Here is an 18,491-nt window from a genome sequence, read left to right as displayed (position 1 = left end):
TACTGTAATTTTTCTTTATAAGAACAAAGAGAAATTGTGAGTTCTGAAATTTTTGGTAGGATTAGTGGATCATGAAACCCATTTTATTAGTCAGATGAGATGCATTGTAATGAGGACGGTGCTTAGATGACTATTTTAGCACAAGAGAAGAGTTGGCTCTCGATAGTGGCTGATCTATATGGAGACATAAGCTGCTTTGACAGACACCAAGATTCATCCTCTTAAATAAAAAAAATTCTAGATCCCCCATAGTTTGCAAGTCTGTGCCGCCTATATTCTTTGCCTTCACCGGCACTGCCACGAGACGACCTCATCGCCACTAGATCATTATCTCTTTTTCAGCACACTCGAATCGTTTCGTTTTATTGCCTTGCCATTATCATATTGTTGTCGTATCGTATCAACACAAATAAGATCGCATCGTTAACAAGTCGTGGGTAAATTTGATTATAGAAGATTAGGGTTGTGTTTGGATTGTAAATTTTCTCAATTGTGAATTTAACCTTTAAGACTTATGTCATAAATCCAATAATATGTCAATCAGCATGATTTGTAAGCTATTATTTCAATAATATGACCATTAAAAGAAAATAGGATTCACTATTCAATGAGAACAAGTGCCACGATTTATCTTTCTAGATTTTCTCACAACACCCCCAATTTGCTTAATCTATCTCTGCCTCCACGCTCTCTCTCACTCAAAATCAACGCATCGCAAATCGCAATCGATACATACATCCATACTTCTCAATACAAATACATACAACCATGTTTGTGTATGTATATCTTCCTCTCGCAACCTCCTGAAGCCCGCATTCATCGCTAGGGTTTAGTCATTTCCAGCTCAGACGCACTCCGAGTTGAATTTCGAATTCGCAACCGAATTCTGCAGTAGTGATTGAGGGTTTTTCACTCAGCTAGGATTTTCTAATCGATCTGCGTCCCAATGGATTCCCCCTCAGCGTCAGTGGCATTGAATACTAGGGACGGATCGCCGTCCGCGGCGGTGGGTGAGGACGACGGTGCTCTGTTCGCGGAGGGTCTTGCTAAGGAGGCTGCTGTGCTTTTTCAGAGTGGAAAGTTCGCGGATTGTTTGAAAATTTTGAATCAGATATTGCAGCAGAAGGAAAATGATCCGAAGGTTAATTACATTCTTGTGATTCTTCTAAGTTGTTGTTTTTAGATGAAATGATTATCGCTTAACTGCTTGGGTTTGGGTTAAGCTTCTGATTGCTTGGGTTTAGTTTTAAAATTTTCTTTATTAAAGAATGGGTTCGGTGCACTTAATTGATAGGAAATTCCTGTTCCCTTTGGTTAATTGAAGTCGATTTGAGAATGGAGGAGAAACCTTTTTTTCTTAATGGCACTAATAATTCGTATTGAATAGCCTGTTGTTCAAACTGTGGTAGCTCACCAGCTATCTTGTACTTTTGATAGTGGGTTGCTGAATTTTATAAGAAATTATGGGAACACTTCTACCTGGAGATCATATGAAAAAGAATTCCTGAGTTTACTTTTAACAGATTAAGAAATAAAGTATAACCAAAATTTCAGTTTGTTTGATGTGCATTTGTTTTTTCTTGTGTTATTTGATTTCTAATTTCGTTATTACATTTTAGGTATGTCATAATGTTGCCATTGTGGAGAGCTTACAAGATGGATGCTCAGATCCTAGAAGGCTTATCAAAGCACTCGAAAAGATCAAGGTTCGTGTTTAAATGACACTTTCCACCATCCTCCTTGGTCCTTACAAAGTGCATGGGATCACTTGTGCTAAGGTCTTTGTTACATGAAGCATGAGTGATACTGACACTTCAGTTAGATGAAATCAGCATTTCAAGACTGTTCTCTTTGTCTATTAATTTGGTAGCCATTAGTTAAAAAAAGTAGTAAACCCACTTCGTTTTTCTGGTAAAGTGGGTTTGATTCACTCCTACCAGAATAAATATGGTGTGGAAATTTCCCATGGTGACATGTACTGAAAATTCAGTTGGTATTGTCATACACACAAAACACACCATGCAATCTGGGGTTTGAAGTCCGTATTCAAGAGTTAGAGACTTGGATGAAATGATTAACCTGCATGCATGAGTTAAAGGCTCCAGCCATGTGACTTTCTGTATTTGGCTAGTCACCTTTCAAGTCTTATACAGTTATACCGCAGTGGTAGTGCTACAGAGAATTAGATGTTTGCCTGGTTGCTGTTTTTTGACCTTGTAGAAGTTTGGTTACACATGCTACTCACTTCAATTGGACGAGCTGACTTCCTATGCTGGATATGGGGAGTGGGTGGGTTGGTGGATGTCTTTGTTGATATACTACTTCGGGGATAATATTTCATGGTTGCAACTTGCAACATATTTTTTATGATATGTGGAGGATGTGGTCAGGTGCTGAGATGTGAATTATATGGCTGATTGAGATATGTTACTGGTCACCCTATATATATTTATGGATACTGGCGCGTTAGTTCATGCATGCGCTATTCTGAGTGATTTTACTGGAATACTTATGTAAACATGAAAATGCACCCAACAGGGTGTTTCACCTGTCTGTGTATTATATGCTTTGCATTTGTTTGTGGTGCTTAGATTGTCTTATCTTGCACAGAAAAGCATATCATGTCAATTTATCTGAATTTATGTATGTGTGCTAAATTTAACAAAAATCACTTGTTACAATGTTCTATTATTCTATATAAAGTCCTGTGCTGCAGACTTTGCATTTTGCCATACTGGACACAGTAACTCATCTTTTTAAACTTGTTACAGATCGTCATCTTCTCATATTGCAAGGCGGTTTGGTCCCTTCTATATGGTGTTTTACTATAGATATAGAAGTTACCTCCATATTTGGGTTTTTATGATTTTATCCTTGTTCTTTTTACTTTTGTTTTTTATCCATGTTCTATTTACTTCTTTTATCTACAATTGATTTTGTTTTGCCCTTAATTTAGGAACAAAGTGAAGAACTTGCTTGTGCATCTGGAGAACAAGAGGTTTCCAGCAACAATGGAAGTGAACACACTTCCAGCATTAGAGGAAATAATACTCCCCGGCATCCTATTTCGTCAATTGTGTACAATGATGAATTAGATACCTCAGTGGCAACTTTCAACATAGTATGTCTATGTTCATACTTCATATTGGCATTTTCTTGTTCCTGAAGTTTAGGTTGCTTTAATTTCACCTATCCATTCATGGATCTGACTGCAGGCAGTCATCTGGTACCATCTTCATGAATACGCAAGATCGTTCTCATATTTGGACACTTTGTATCAGACCATTGAACCTATTGACGAGGTAGCACTTGTAAACTTATTTCAAATATCATATCTTGATGCCTTTTTTCTCCTGGTTAAGTTTTATGTTACCACACGCAGGGGACAGCTCTCCGTATCTGTCTTTTACTGCTTGACGTCGCGTTACTATCTCATAATGCATCAAGATCTTCCGTAAGTTTAATCTACATTGAATTGAATGTGAACTCTCTATAAATGGTACAAACGTATTAATAAATAGTTTCAGTTTTAAGATTAAAGGGGAATAAGCAACAAGTGTTCAATGGCCGAGTGTTCTTTGATTTTGGAAAAAATGAATTAAAACAACAGAAATAGTCATAATCAGTTAATGTTTCATTTTTAATTCAGAATTTTGTGCTTAATTATACACGTGTAAATATGATTAGGCATTTCATTGATCTCAATTTAAAACCTATGTTACCTAACCCTTCATGGAAAATATTTAAGGTTAAAGGAATTTAGTTCGACACTAAATCTTGCAGTTCAACTTACTAACCGACTGTGAGAAATGCTCTATATTTATTGAAGTTAATGCTTAATCATATGATGTGCTGAAATTTGTTAAATGTAGTTGAAATGCCAAATGTAGCAATGGGCTGTAAAGCTATGCTTTTAAACATCAGAATTTTCAAGTTTGTATAAACTGAAGTCTCTTAGATAGGGTTGTTCCCGTTGACCACAAAGACACCCTAATATGTCTTATAAGTATATTAGCTGAGTTCTAGCTAGCTATTAAAACAAAAGTTACTGTTGGTATATCTGCATGATAAACTGGTTTTTTTCCTATAAAAATTGCTCTATCTGTGCATGCATGTATCTTTTAGTTGTTTCTTTCAAATTTCAATTTTAAAGTGCATCATTGTGTTTTGCTTTATATCCAGCTTCTTTTCAGGATATTGTTCATGGACATGGAGACTGTATTTTGTGGTTGGAAGATGCATATGAAAACATTTCTATATGCATTGTTGGGAAATGATAGTATTTTTTTAGGACAATTTTTTCTCTGTAGATGGCTCGAACATTGTTTAGATGTCTCTGAAGGTGCAATATATCTGAAGTGAAAAGATGCTTGTGTTTTTCTTACATCATCTGTCTATGAGCCCAGCAACTAGTATCTCCTACAACACTTAGTAAATGCCTGTTTTAATATTATGTATCTGCCTCTGATGTTTCTTGCAGTAATGCTGCAGTTGTTTTGAAACTTATAATCATGGATCAAAGATTCCCGAATATATTTTACTGAATTTAAGAACAGCTATGCCTATGAAACAATTGATTGTTTGTAGGTAGAGATAGAGGCCAAATGTAAATGTAGCTCTCTTGTTACAAGATTCTTTCCCTTTCCTTTCTGATGCTGAGGAATACTTACACTGTGATTGAATGGTGCTTAATGGAGGAGGAACATCTTATGAGCTGATGGCTTTTCCAATTGGATGTTCTTTGTTTGGAATATATGACTATATCATAATTTGAATCTGCATGGTTAGATCATTTTCGTTTGGCCAATCTGTTTTTTTTTGTGCTGTATGGTTAAGCCTCTAATTTAAGTTACTTTTTTGTGTAAATATCTATGATGAGAATGCAGTATTTTTAATAAGAGAGGTGTAAGACATGCAGTCTGCCTCCTGATTTGTCAGTTTTCTGCAAAGTATGAATTCTTTTGGTTGAACTGGGATTTACCTTTTTAAATGGCACTTTCTCCCTTGGTTGAGCTGTCTTTATTCGATACTCATCTTTGCAACTTGATTGTGAGTAAGTAAGATTTTTTGTTTTTTTTCCAGGATGTGATAAGCTACATAGAAAGGATTTTTTTTGCCAGTAGTCCGGGCAATCAAGCAGATAATGGATCCTCGGCACACCAACAACCTCTATTAGTTTCAAAATCTACGTCACTTCCCAACAATTTGACCCTTCATGATGGTTCTCACCATGATTCTACTCCAAATGATTCCTTAACCAGAACATTATCAGAGGAAGCACTTGAAGATGAACCTTTGCCTGTACTATCCTCTCTTGACATAAGTGGACAGAATCTTCAAAGACCTGGCATTGTCTCTGCTAATGATCTTCAAAGAATCCAACCAGAGGGTTCAATATCAACTGCTGATTTAAGGCTTAAGTTACACCTTTACAAGGTTCGCTTTCTGCTCCTGACCAGGAACCTGAAAGCAGCCAAACGCGAGGTGAAGATGGCTATGAATCTGGCTCGTGGCAAAGATTATCCCCTGGCTCTCTACCTAAAGTCACAGCTTGAATATGCTCGTGGAAACCACCGGAAAGCAATCAAGCTGTTGATGGCATCAAGTAACAGCATCGAGATGGGAATCTCTAGTATGTACTACAATGATCTCGGCTGCATCTACTACCGGCTGGGTAAGCAGCATACATCAGGAGTACTTTTTTCCAAAGCCTTAAGTAATAGCTCAGCTGTGCGGAAGGAGAAGTCTCCAAATCTTCTAACTTTGTCTCAGGATAAATCCCTCCTGATTACGTATAATTGTGGTATTCAATCATTGGCCTGTGGCAGACCTTTTCATGCAGCTCGCTGTTTTCAAATGGCAAGCCTTATCTTCTATAACAGACCTCTTCTATGGCTAAGAATTGCTGAGTGCTGTTTGATGGCCCTAGACAAGGGACTGATAAAGTCTTCCTCTGCATCTGCGATTTCTGAGGTTGGAGTCAATGTCATTGGCAAGGGGAAATGGCGACAGCTTGCTCTAAGATACGGCCCATCCAATGGCCATGGAATATATGTTGGAATAAACAGTTCAGTTAAAGGTGATGGCAGACAGCCTGATCTCTCGATGGCTCTTGCCTGGCAGTCTCTTGTCAATGCTTTGTACTTATTAGATTCTTCGGAAGTATTCAAGGCTGATAAGGCTCCTGTTTCTGAGGAAAAAGGGTTGGGAGAGGCACCTTTATCGCAGAGTTCAAATCTCAAGAATGCCACTGGCGGTGATTCCAAAGCAGCTACTGTAGCGTCTGGCTCATGTCAAGCTAATGCCAATGGTGAAGCGAAAGAGCACAAGGGTGGACAAAATCTGGCTGGCACATTGGCCAACTCCGTCCTTGATTACGAACATATTCGCATGAAGGAGAACCTGATGATAAGACAAGCTGTGCTGGCTGATTTAGCATTTGTAGAGCTGGCACTAGGAGATCCTTTGAAAGCCCTTTCAACAGCAAGATCTCTACTAGAACTTCCTGACTGCTCGAAGATGTACATATTCTTAGGCACCATATACGCTGCAGAGGCTTTATGCCTGTTAAATAGGCCAAATGAAGCTGCTGAGCATTTGCTGGTGTACATGCCTGACGGTAACAATGTCAAGCTTCCATATAGCCAAGAGGACTGTGAGAACTGGACAGTGGAAAAAGTGTCTGACACCGAAGAGTCAAATGGTGGCACAACACCCGTTGTTACTCCTCTCTCAACAGCAGATGAATCCCTAGCCCCGGTGTTTTCCAGCCCTGAGGAAGCTCGGGGACTGTTTTGTGCAAATTTTGCTGCCAATTTTGCGCTGCTGGGAGACTTTGAGCAGGCTCAACGATTTCTAACCATGGCGTTTTCTGATATACCAAATAGTCCCCAAGCTATTCTTACTGCGATTTATGTTGATATAAAGTGCGGTGACACTCATGATGCTCTTGTTAAGTTGAGACAGCACAGAGGAGTCAGATTTGTTCCTGGGAATCTGACGTTGAACGGAAGCTGTTGATGGGGTTGTATTTGTTGTTTTCGATTCGTTGTTGAAGCAGGTAGCAGGTAAGTTTTGAGAATCCTTGGAATAGGGATTTGTACCATATATATAGTTCGAATTCAGCAAATAAGTATGTTATATTTTGTTTTCCGATTTCTGAGTAGTTGTTTGGTAGAGTTTAGCCATGGTGGTGGTGGCTTAGTTGGTCCGATGCAAGATCCTGCTTGATAGAGTTGAAGGTGTAGTTTTGTTGATTCATAGTGATGTGCTTTTAGAGGTAGATTTGGGTGCCTTAGAGTAGTAACACAGAGAGAAATGAGTCGAGCTCTTAATTTGGAAATGAACATGCAGAAACATTCTTACATAGATGCATGCTGCTATTTGCAGACTTTTTTATATCATAGCTTCTCTGATATTGGGTGGATTTTATTTATTTTATCAACATCTTTTTATACTGAAAATGTGATGATACAAGTAATTAAAAATGGATAGTTGTGGTGATGATTAACCTTGATTATGGTGTTGATTGATGTTTGTAGCAAAGGAGTCTTTTTACTAAGATAGTTATAAACTACTCCCCGTTCGCGAATAGGGTTCCGTTTTTCCATTTTACTCCCTCCACGAATAGGAGTCTCAATTCACTTTATCATAAATAGTAATAGGGTTTCACATTTCACTAATTTATTTTACTCATATTTCATTTAAAATTAATACTAAGTGAGATTCATATTCCACTAATTTTTTTCATCCATTTCTTTTAAAACTCTTCTTAAAACTTGTGCCGCATCGAAATTGGACTCTTAATGACGGACGAATGGAGTAACTCCTTGGAATATGCAAGAAGGGTGCATGGGGTAAGTGACACGTTTAAGATGGAAAAGGGCCAGATGGCTTGAAAACAAAAGAAATCATCATCCACCTGTCTTCCATAAACATCAGCAACATTCAATCAAGAAACTGAGAAAGAAAAGAAAAATGTCAGGATCGACGATGGGGCCGCATGACAAGATGAGGGCGCAAGTGGCGAGAGGAGAGCAAGCCCCTCGCCCTCCTCGGCGCACCCCCAACGTCGCCCGCCCTCCGCCCCCTTCCTCCACCACCACCCCTGAGGAGGCAGAGAGCACGCCGAGCCAGAGGCGGCGCTGCTACGAGACATACCACGAGTATCAGAGGTGCGTGGAGGAAAAGGGCGGCGGCGCGGAAGCTTGCAAGAAACTGGCTGACAACTATAAATCATCCTGTCCTGATTGGGTACTGAATACTCCCTTCCTTCGTCTAGTTCAGTGGAGCACTTTTTATTCGAATTTATGCAGTTTTATAATATTTCTTAGAAAACGAAAATGTATAATTTAAATGAGACCAATGCATACTTTCAAAGCTTTTCTTATGTCTGTTTCAACCATTGTTGCAGATTGGGAGCTGGAGTATTAAGTAAATTAGTTACACTTAGTAGTAATGACGGATGGAGGGTGTAATTAGTAGTCTTGGTGTGTTAATACATATATATTTTGGCTATGTTGGGGTGCAATCAAATGTTCCTACTTCTATCTTTTCAGTTCAGTTTACAGTTTATTACTTTCCTGGTATATATAATTAATTATCAAGAGTCGCAACTCGACTTCAATTTTGAATTTCTTTTGTGACGAGATTTCTTTTGCACCGATGTCCAATAATATATTGGAATTGTGTCCAGTCAAAGAAGTTTAATCTGAGTGATAAAGAATTTAATTTTATGAAATTAAACCATACAAGATCGATCTACATAAATTATAATTGTAGTACTCCCTCCCTCCATACTGTATTACTTTTTGGCATAGAGATTAAGAAAAATGTATTTAATGTATTAAATAAAAAAAATTAAGTAGGAGAGAAGAAAAAGTAGAGAGAATAGAGTGAGAGAGGAAAGAGTAAGTGACGAGAAATGAGATGATTTTTAATAAAATGAGAAAATGAGTTAACTTTTAATAAAATGAGAAATTTTTTACTTTTAATAACATACTACATTGGTAAAATCGTAGTATTTCTTTAAATCGATTTACAATGAATAATAAATACTCCATTCGTTTAGAGTCATGGTTTTTTGTACTACTAATAATTAGTATTATATGGTGCAAGTGATGAGCCTGTATTACTCCTTCTGTCTTGTCAAAGATGATCCACTTTTTTTTTAATTTTAAATAAATTAATGTCCCAGATGATCCACTTTCCTTTTAATTTTAAACTTTTAATTTTAAATAAATTAATTTGGACAGAAAATTTGAATTTAAAGTAAACGAAAATCTTATCTGAACATATAAAGAATCTTAATCAATTTTATACAATTCAAAGAATCTATCGATTTTTTTAACTATTTCTTTTTTGGTAGAATTTTTTTTAACTATTTCGGTTGATTACAATCTCTAAATATAAAATCGAGTAAATTTTAGAATTTTGTAAATCTGAAAAACTAAGCGAATGGATTTTATGAATTTATATAAATGGATCACACGGCGGTCTTGTACTCTTGTATTAAATTTTATTTTTGAAAATAACATTGAAAATGATTACTACTGCTACTAAATTAGGAATTCTTTAATTCTACGGAATAAAGTGATATCTGAACACATTTATTTAGGATATTAACTCAAAATATTATATATTCAAGTAAAAATAATCATAATCATATTTTTCCCAAAAGTAATTTTAAAGTAATACAATTATATTTAATTTATATTGTTGATTACATGCTAAGCAGTTGGCACATGGTTCTCCGATTTCAAAAAACAGGTTATTGCTGCTTTGAATTTCTCTCCGCACCGTTTCCATTGAAAGATCTTCAACCTAAATCACGCACTTCAAATTTCACATCGATTTAGGCTTTTGTCTTCACATCGCAATTCAGTGCCAGCTCCAATCGACGCAAAGGTGAGAATTCAGATTATCGTATTGATTAGGGTTTTTTTTGCTCGTTTTTTGCCTATCCTTGTTCGATCGGGACATTTTATGCGCGCCACACTCTGCGTGCGTCTGCGTCTGTTTTATGATTAGTTGCGTTGGAATTTGAGTGATTGTTAAATTTACATTTCACCGAGTAGTTTGAATTTAGGGACTAATTTCAATATTGTTCAATTTTTTTTAAAATTTTCCTTCCATTTCTGTTTTATCCTTGTGGAATCTCTAGTTGCTTCTTCCAGGATTCCTGTGTTTAGACCGTTTCAAATAAGTGATATTAGCTCAATCATTGTTCTTGCTCGGTTTTGTGGAAGAGTTTTAATTTTATTTTATTTTTTTTCCCTGGAGTGAGTGGTCGTGTATCGACTTTGTTGTTGAAATTAACTTTGGCTGCAATGGGGTCGTTTGTTTCTTTTGTAATTGTTGGGGAAGGATATGCACAATGACTTGGAAGTTGAAATTCTGGTTTTCTGTATAGCAGGGGATGGCTGCAGATTCGAAGAACGATGTTGCGTTTACCACGGCGACAGATGCTGAGGTAAAAACAAAACCGGTGAAGAAGAAGAAAGGAGTGTTATCAAGATTGTGGGGTGCGATATTTAGATTACATGGGGATGATTTTGAAAAGAGATTGCAATATATATCCAAAGAAGAAGCCACTATTCTTTCGAGAATTGCTAGACGTTCAAATAGCTGGCGGAGAATGACTAGGAACCTGATATTATTCTCACTTCTTCTTGAGGTAATTGCTTTTATTTGTTATGGTTATCAGTGTTTTGGTACCACTGTGGGGGATTGTCTGGTTTGGAATTCTTCTATTGTTTGGGGTTGAGGAGGATTCATTTCTGGCGGTCTGTTATTATAATTCCTATGTTCTTTCATTCTAACTGGCAGTCTTTCATTATAATTCCTATGACTTATAATGGACTCTTCATAACTTGTCAGGCAATTGCATTAGGTTATGCTATTATGACCACTAAAGCTTTAGACTTGGACTGGAAAATAAGGGCATTGCGAGTCTTACCAGTGTTTCTGCTTCCAGCATTAGCTTCCATTACTTACTTCACTCTTAGAAGCTTCACAAGGATGTGTAAGAATTTTACTGCTCTTTTCTCCCGGCATCTTTCTCTTTGTGTGTTTGCTTGTGTGTATGTGTGTTAGTATTTTTAGCTTTTGTTCTATGCTTGTTGGAATGGAAGTGTCCCATTTCAGATATCTGTAAATGTGTCCTACATGTTAATATTACAATGGCATTATCGGCATGATTCTGGTAGACACCTGTTATAATAGTCTAGCTAATTGCAATAGTTGGCTTAAAGATTTACCATTGTATAATTGTTAATGGTTCAAGATTTCATTTGATGTGGTGGTCAGTTTAAGATTGGACTATACACCTCTTGTAGTTTAGGACTGTTGACCTATGGGTATGGTTGACCTATGTGCTTGCTTTTTTCAGTAAGAGGAAAATATGTATGGTTTGCATGGAGTCATTGGCTTGGATGGCCTATTCTATTCCCCTTTTTGTGTAAAACATACAAAATGCTCATCAGGTTGTGATGGATTACCAACTTGAGATTTATGCGGGGATTAAACTAAAGCTCCCAGCATATTGTTTGGCTTAAGTAGCTTATGGTTTCTACTTTCGTCAATGATTAAACCTAGACACTTTAGGGGGCTATAATTCAAATTAACACCCTGATCCTTATGTTGATTTAGCTACAGTTCCAGGTCTGGTTTCAGCTTTTTCTGGTACCCTGGCCACTCTTACTATTTTGTAGAAACTCTTGCCTCTGTTATAAATAATCTGTTATTTAGACTTCACGCTTCACTTATCACTGATAGTGCTTCTACGTTAGTTTTCAAATGAGTATTACAAGCAAAAGTAATGTCGATATGATCTGCCTTTATTTACTGTTCTACATCATCGGTAAATCTTACAGTTGATCAGAAAGACAAAAAAACACTTGAAAAGCTTCGAGCTGAGAGGCAAGCAAAATTAGACGAACTGAAAGAGAAGACGAATTATTATACTACTCAACAGCTGATACAGGTAGGGTGACAGTATGCTGATTACTTAAACTTTGTTCACACAATCTGAGTGTTAATAAAAACTCAATTAAATAATGGACTGCATGTCCAACTCCAGTACTATCTCATCACATATGTGTTCCATCATTGTATAAATTCTTCAATGCAGAGGTACGACACTGATCCAGCTGCCAAGGCTGCCGCCGCCACAGTGCTGGCGTCCAAGTTGAGTGCAGATTCTGGTCTGAAACTATACATGGAAGATGAGTCTAATCACATTGTTTCTACTGGAAAGGACAATGACATGGAAGTTGCAAGAACTAGTGGACTACGAAATAGGAAACCATCCGCCAGGAATACCAGTACGGAAAATGCATACACAGCTCATACTGGGGAAGAGATGTCCTACCATGGTGAACTTGATGGCACTATGATGCCCCAGCAACACCAGATGACTGTACAGCATTACACTCAAACAGGTTCAACGAACGATGGGGGATGGATTGCTCGATTCGCTGCTTTACTCGTGGGAGAGGATCCGGCACAGTCATATGCACTAATATGTGGAAACTGCCACATGCACAATGGTAAACAGCAACCACTTTTGTCTTTGCATGTAAATAGCATCTAGATTGAATCAATGTGGTATTGTATAATGAACAATCTTTTGCATTCCTACATTCAGGTCTGGCAAGGAAAGAAGATTATCCATTTGTTACTTACTACTGCCCGCATTGCCAAGCCTTGAACCAACCAAAGCACTCCGAGCACGGCTCTGGTTTAACCACACGTACGACCTCTGGTTTGACCACACGTACGACCTCTGGTTTGACCACACGTTCAACCTCACCTACTGCAGCCTCCCCGGCTGAGGAGGCAGATGTTGTACCAAATGCAGGTGGTTCAGTCGGGGATACAGTTGCTACAAGCAGGGACGATGTAACTGCATCAGATGCTACTTCCAGAAGCTGAATTTCAGATGAGTCTAAGCTCTCACTTAATGTGGATTTATATACATGAAGGCTGTTCAGCAATTATTTCACCAAAGCAAAAGAGGTTACCTTATTTTTCTCTCTTATATAACTAATCGTGTTGTAAACGTAATTTGGGATGTGCAGAATTATATACATTTTTGTTACCTGAGTCTGTGAAATGTCATCTTGAGACAACTATTTCTGCAAATGGGCGATCGAGAGTACAATTTTTTTTGCTAATTTTTCGTTTGCTTTCTATATTGATACGTGTAAGAGGTTTTCTATTTTTAGTGTTTCATCCCGTCTCAAGGTATTCGCATTTTTTAGGGGACATCCCAAACTAAATAGGTCGTTTCATCCAAAAATCAATAATTTTAAACTCTTATTTTGTTCTCTCACTTTATTATCTTCACTTAATTATTTTATTTTCATTAATTAATTTATTAAATATTATTTTCTTAAATTTCTTGGTGAAATAACATGTCTTGATTAACTTGGGATGATATGAATATATATTTATTATATATTCAGCTGAAGGATAACAGTAATGTGATAAATTCACCCATTTTTTTAATTTGTAATTGATTAATTCAATTGGACGTGTTTTGATTTGAATAAGAATTTTTTGTTGTTGAATTATAATACTAGTTGTGATGGTTCAACAAGATATGATCAATTGCTAACTCATCATTTAATTGTTAACTACGACTAATTTAATACCATAGGGTTTTAAAAGTCTAATGATCTATAAATTGTCATTTGTAATTTCGTTTTTAATTTTTAATATTAAAAAGATAATAACAATTCTAAATTTAGGATTTTGAATCAAAATGTCAATATTGTGAATTAAACATATCAACACAATGTCTTGAGTATGTCAATATAGTTTCATATTGACATATTATGTTAGTTATATTAACATAAAACTACTTCACTAAATATATGAAAATTCACGAAAATTATACTCCCTCCGTCCCCGATTAGGAGTCGTTCTTTGACTCGGCACGAGTTTTAATGAAGTGTTTGAATGTGTGGTGTAGTAAATGAAGTTAGGTAGTGGAATGTGGGACCTGTTTGACTTTTGGTGTAATAAATTTAATTGAATGAATTCAATATCCAATTAAACTTCGGAGGATTAGATAATGGTGTAGTGATTAACTAAATTCCATCGATTACACTTGTTTAATTAATCTTGTGTTAGCAAAATTAAATGGAAAAAAATTGCACTATTATTGCAATGAAGAGCCAATTTCACTGTCAACGTGATTAGCCAATTGACTGGAAACAAAAAATTGAATAGACAATTTCAACATCAACTTGCACTGTCATTGCAAAATTGAATGGAAAAACAAAAGTGCAGAGTCAAATTCATACTCGCCAAAAAATAGAGAGGGAAAGCCAAAATTCAGATCCGTCGAAGCCCCCCGCCGGAGCTTCGGTTTCATATCCGTTGGTTAATGGGGACGGAGGTAGACTGTCAGAAACGTAGAAGCCCACGGAGGGAGGTTGAGTGTCAAATCCATCGAAACCCTTAGCCGGAGCTTCGGTGTCAGATCCGTCGAGTAATGGGGACGGAGGTAGAGTTTCAGAACCGTAGAAGCCCTCGGACGGATCTGCAGTTTCAGATCCGTCGAAACCCATAGCCGGAGCTTCGGTTTCAGATCCGTCGAGAGCGTCGGACCGAGCTTCAGTTTCAGATCCGTAAAAAACCAAATCGGGAGGTGTCGGCCCTTCAGCCCCATCGTCGCCTATGAACGGTGGAACACCGTGAACCACGGACCGACGACCAATTGCGTCGTAATGAGAGAGAGACTGAGTGAGGCAGAGGGGGAGAGGGTGAGAGGATTAATGAGAGAGAGAGAGACTGAGTGAGGCAAAGGGGGAGAGGGTGGGAGGATTAATGAGAGAGAGAGTCGACAGTGAGAGAGAGAGAGAGTTGAATCGAGAGTGAGGGAGTTGATGTCCAAAAAATGGAAGTTGAGAGGGTAAGTAATGGCATTTCTTGTAAATTTTGCTAACATGAAGGGTAATTTTGATGTCCAAAAATGGTAAGTGGAAGAGTGACTCTTAATGGGGGACGTCCCGAAATGGAAATTAGCGACTCTTAATCGGGGACGGAGGGAGTATTAACAAATTTTAACATCGAAACATATGCATGTAGGATCTCGTTAGAATTCTTATAAAATTATCTTTACTTTGATATATGTTATGTGAAAAACTAATTTAAATCGAAATAGTTATATGCTTTTGAATTTTTAAGATATTTTTAAAAAGTTAGTTACAACTAATTTATTGTTATTGACATAAACATTTTTTGTTTATGGTCTGAATGATATTGACCATTGATTTAAAAATCTAATACCTATAATTTAGTTGTTGTTAGCAATTTAAGAAGAGTTAGCAATATAACAGACCTGGATTCAATATTGTCAATGATGTTTACAAGAGTTCTAATTTTTCTTTTTACATTTCATAAAATTGTAACAAGTCAAAGTGAACTATTTAATATTTAAATTATTTTTCGTGTACATAGGGTAATAATGAGGGACATAATTAAGTGAACTTTGTGGGGCTAAAAAAAAAAGAATGAGTTGATAGTTTATTGGACACCTAAAAATTGCAAATTGGGTCAATAGATCACGGACGAATAGCAGAATACAGAAACTGTACTAATTACATGGAGTAATAAATTTATTTAAAGTTGATTCATATTTTGAATAATTGCAATTAAGACCCAAATTTATAAATTGTTGAAATCTTTAACGTGTATTCAAACTTTCACTCAATTTTGTATTGCAGGTTCAATTTTTGTAGTAGAAAAAGAAAAAAAGAAAATGGAAAAAGAAAATCGAAAGCGTAATATTAGGCACCACACATGGTGAAGGGGCAACGACAAAGTATATATACCCCATGCATGTCTGACAATACTGATTCCAATCAATTTCATCACGATCAATCTTTCATGGGGCCACTTTTATGGAAAATCCAACTACAATTATTTGGCTAACCCTTCATATTCATTTTCAGTGATCTTAATGATGTTTTTTTTTCATGTGTTTTTGTAATGAATAATACTATAAAAAGGTTAAAAACGATATAAAGAAATTTCTCCAAACCATGTTTTTGTGCATGTTTCTCAAGCACAATACACTTGTACAATTGCACGAAAAATAATGTTCAATAATTGCTTCCTCGCATATGAGTGCGGAGCTAGTACTTTTACATAATGAAATCAAGATGAACAATTGCAAACTAAACAATTCAACAAACATACATCCCAATCTAGCAATCAACGAAATGGAAATTGATTAATGTGACATCCTCTCATGTCAGATACTTCAACATTCCCACAAATCTGCATTATTAATGTAAGTATATAGATATTATTAAAAACATAGCTAAATTCATAAAATGGAGATTTTTATGTATTAAAAATCTTACAATGGGATGAATTAGAGAGAGCAAGTGTAGCCGGGCGGCGGAGTCTTGCCGCAGGTGACCAATAGCTCCAGAGCTAAAGGAACGAAGATTTCGAGGTTGAGCGCCTTCACCTTGAGGGTGGTGCAGAGGCAGGCGGCGGCTTCTACCGCCACCAGGCCGGAGATGACGGGGCAGCACTCGTTCACGGCGGGGTCTCCCAACACCACGTGAACCAGCCCTCCTAGAAGGTCCACGCATGCGCCTAGCTTCAACGTGTCGATGGGGCATGTCGCTCCCTTTGATGGCGAAGGGCACCCGCCCTTGCCCTTGCCCTTGCCCTTCGGCTTCCCCAAAACTGGCGGCAGAAGGGGCAGTTTGGGGATGCCGACTGGCGGGAGGGGCAATTTGGGGATTCCAACGGGCGGGAGGGGTAGTTTTGGGATGCCGACGGGTGGTAGGGGTAGTTTGGGGATTCCGACTGGCGGGAGGGGTAGTTTGGGAATTCCGACTGGCGGGAGGGGGAGGTTAGGGTCGGCGGTGGGGGAGGGTTCGGAGCAGGAACCGCAGTCGGGTTTGAGGAGGGAAGCGGAGGATGTGGAGATGATTGAGAGGAGGGGGAGGAGGAGGGCTATGATTTTCAAAGAGGCCATGGTTGAAGATGGAGTAGAGATGGGGATGATGAAGAGAGGAGTGGTGTGTTATATATATAGAGAGAAAGAGTGAGTGTTGGGAGAGTACAAACCCTAAAAGCATAGCATGTGACGGCATATAACCAATGCCAAAACATGCTAGTTGTCAAATGTCATGTTAATTCATTATCAATCAACTATCTCTCCTAATTCTTGTTTGATTTTCTAGTGTCGTGTAATATTAAACTGTTGGGGTTGAACACATGTCATCGCCGGCGTCAAAAGGAGGTGTGTGGGAGTGGGATTATAACCAATGACGGACGAAAAACGTAAGTGAACCTTAACCTTGAAGTTTTGAAGTAGAGCTTACGACAACTTCAAAAATGGAGTTTTATAGAGTTTTTTGATATGGGTTGACGGTGGAGTTGGTTAAACCCGTCGATCTCACCTTGATCTGACATTGCTCAGCGTGTTTCTATTTTTGTGTAGCATGCATGGATCTTCGAGAACCATATTTTTTTATGGTTTTTCTCACTTCCTCTTCTTTGATAAATTCCATAGTCTTAGAGTTCGTTTGGTTATAAAAATGATATCTCATGATGAAATATGTACTGTGTTTGGTTAATGAGATTGAATCTCACAACTTAATTTTAAATAAATAATCATATAATAATCTCACAACTCAATCCTAGATGGATAATTATAAAACAATGAGTCATAACAATCGAAAAAAACCAAATCAACGCGTTACATTTATTTATTTTATATTTAGGCTCTTGCTTAGACAAGTTATAAAGTTTATACTCAATCGTGAAGCCTTGTAAAATAAATTAAACGCGCGGCTATATATTATCAATTTACCCTAACAAAAACTCAACTCGTATCAACCAATAAAACATGTTCAATAAAAAATATTCATTGTATCAGTGGAAAATTGAATATTTTGAAAAGGTTCAAATTAATAGATTAGAGATGCATGGGTAAGGTATGAACGTGATTGCAAAAACGCATAAACACAAAAAATCGAAGTATATATATATAGTTATTTGATTGACTTTGATGATTTGAATAATTGATCGTGAGTAGTTATTTTCATGATTAAAATTAGAAAATAGTAAGGTACCCATATTGGATAGGAAAAACAAAAGAAATTCATGATTGTTATGTGCAATGCCAGAATAATCTTGATGGTTACATCATACATTCCATCCCAAATAATTACATTGCCTCTATTTTCAATTTTTCATCATGTTCTAATTAATTTATCTTCGCTCATTCTACAATTGACCTTTAATTTCATTTTATCATTTTTTTTCTGTTAAAGTGAAGTTCAATTTGTTTAAATAAATCAAATTAACTAATTAAGTCAACGTATGGTATAAAAACCAGTTTGTATATAGCATATATTATTTTAATATCTATTATAACTACATTTAGGAAAAATAATAGGAAAGTACTAGATATAGGAAAAATAAAAGGAAAGTATTTTTGTATGCATGAGTTGGGT

At 37.0% G+C, this 18,491-nt stretch overlaps 4 protein-coding genes across 4 annotated transcripts; 3 read left to right on the top strand and 1 right to left on the bottom strand.

The window, feature by feature from the left end:
• The first annotated feature begins 611 nt into the window (after nt 1-611).
• Nucleotides 612-7,398, top strand: LOC121796180 (CCR4-NOT transcription complex subunit 10-like). Its single transcript, XM_042194941.1, has 6 exons — nt 612-1,141; nt 1,620-1,706; nt 2,957-3,121; nt 3,216-3,302; nt 3,383-3,454; nt 5,083-7,398. The coding sequence occupies exons 1-6, from the start codon at nt 947-949 to the stop codon at nt 7,018-7,020; spliced, it is 2,544 nt and encodes an 847-aa protein (XP_042050875.1). The 5' UTR covers nt 612-946; the 3' UTR covers nt 7,021-7,398.
• Nucleotides 7,399-7,507: 109 nt separating this feature from the next.
• Nucleotides 7,508-8,506, top strand: LOC121796181 (putative cytochrome c oxidase subunit 6b-like). The gene is made up of 2 exons (XM_042194942.1): nt 7,508-8,253; nt 8,414-8,506. The coding sequence occupies exons 1-2, from the start codon at nt 7,978-7,980 to the stop codon at nt 8,435-8,437; spliced, it is 300 nt and encodes a 99-aa protein (XP_042050876.1). The 5' UTR covers nt 7,508-7,977; the 3' UTR covers nt 8,438-8,506.
• Nucleotides 8,507-9,726: 1,220 nt separating this feature from the next.
• On the top strand, nt 9,727-13,143 carry LOC121793368 (uncharacterized protein At2g24330-like). Its single transcript, XM_042191366.1, has 6 exons — nt 9,727-9,906; nt 10,415-10,675; nt 10,879-11,023; nt 11,874-11,983; nt 12,131-12,548; nt 12,647-13,143. The coding sequence occupies exons 2-6, from the start codon at nt 10,418-10,420 to the stop codon at nt 12,931-12,933; spliced, it is 1,218 nt and encodes a 405-aa protein (XP_042047300.1). The 5' UTR covers nt 9,727-9,906; nt 10,415-10,417; the 3' UTR covers nt 12,934-13,143.
• A 2,877-nt stretch (nt 13,144-16,020) lies between these two features.
• LOC121793475 (36.4 kDa proline-rich protein-like) lies at nt 16,021-17,041 on the bottom strand. Its single transcript, XM_042191487.1, has 2 exons — nt 16,377-17,041; nt 16,021-16,290 (listed from the first exon to the last, which is right to left on the bottom strand). The coding sequence occupies exon 1, from the start codon at nt 17,003-17,005 to the stop codon at nt 16,388-16,390; it is 618 nt and encodes a 205-aa protein (XP_042047421.1). The 5' UTR covers nt 17,006-17,041; the 3' UTR covers nt 16,021-16,290; nt 16,377-16,387.
• Between the last annotated feature and the right edge of the window lie 1,450 nt (nt 17,042-18,491).

This window comes from Salvia splendens, chromosome 3, assembly GCF_004379255.2.
Source record: "Salvia splendens isolate huo1 chromosome 3, SspV2, whole genome shotgun sequence".
Classification (NCBI taxonomy): Eukaryota; Viridiplantae; Streptophyta; class Magnoliopsida; order Lamiales; family Lamiaceae; genus Salvia; species Salvia splendens.
This window is presented reverse-complemented; position numbering and strand designations above follow the sequence as displayed.

Excerpts from the sequence above, each read along its gene's own strand:
- LOC121796180 (XM_042194941.1), top strand. The coding sequence starts at position 947 with ATGGATTCCCCCTCAGCGTCAGTGGCATTGAATACTAGGGACGGATCG. Across the intron at positions 1,707-2,956 it reads AAGCACTCGAAAAGATCAAG|GAACAAAGTGAAGAACTTGC; the intron begins GTTCGTGTTTAA and ends CCCTTAATTTAG. Across the intron at positions 3,303-3,382 it reads CCATTGAACCTATTGACGAG|GGGACAGCTCTCCGTATCTG; the intron begins GTAGCACTTGTA and ends TACCACACGCAG.
- LOC121796181 (XM_042194942.1), top strand. The coding sequence starts at position 7,978 with ATGTCAGGATCGACGATGGGGCCGCATGACAAGATGAGGGCGCAAGTG. Across the intron at positions 8,254-8,413 it reads AATCATCCTGTCCTGATTGG|ATTGGGAGCTGGAGTATTAA; the intron begins GTACTGAATACT and ends CCATTGTTGCAG.
- LOC121793368 (XM_042191366.1), top strand. The coding sequence starts at position 10,418 with ATGGCTGCAGATTCGAAGAACGATGTTGCGTTTACCACGGCGACAGAT. Across the intron at positions 10,676-10,878 it reads TATTCTCACTTCTTCTTGAG|GCAATTGCATTAGGTTATGC; the intron begins GTAATTGCTTTT and ends ATAACTTGTCAG. Across the intron at positions 12,549-12,646 it reads AAACTGCCACATGCACAATG|GTCTGGCAAGGAAAGAAGAT; the intron begins GTAAACAGCAAC and ends TCCTACATTCAG.
- LOC121793475 (XM_042191487.1), bottom strand. The coding sequence starts at position 17,005 with ATGGCCTCTTTGAAAATCATAGCCCTCCTCCTCCCCCTCCTCTCAATC.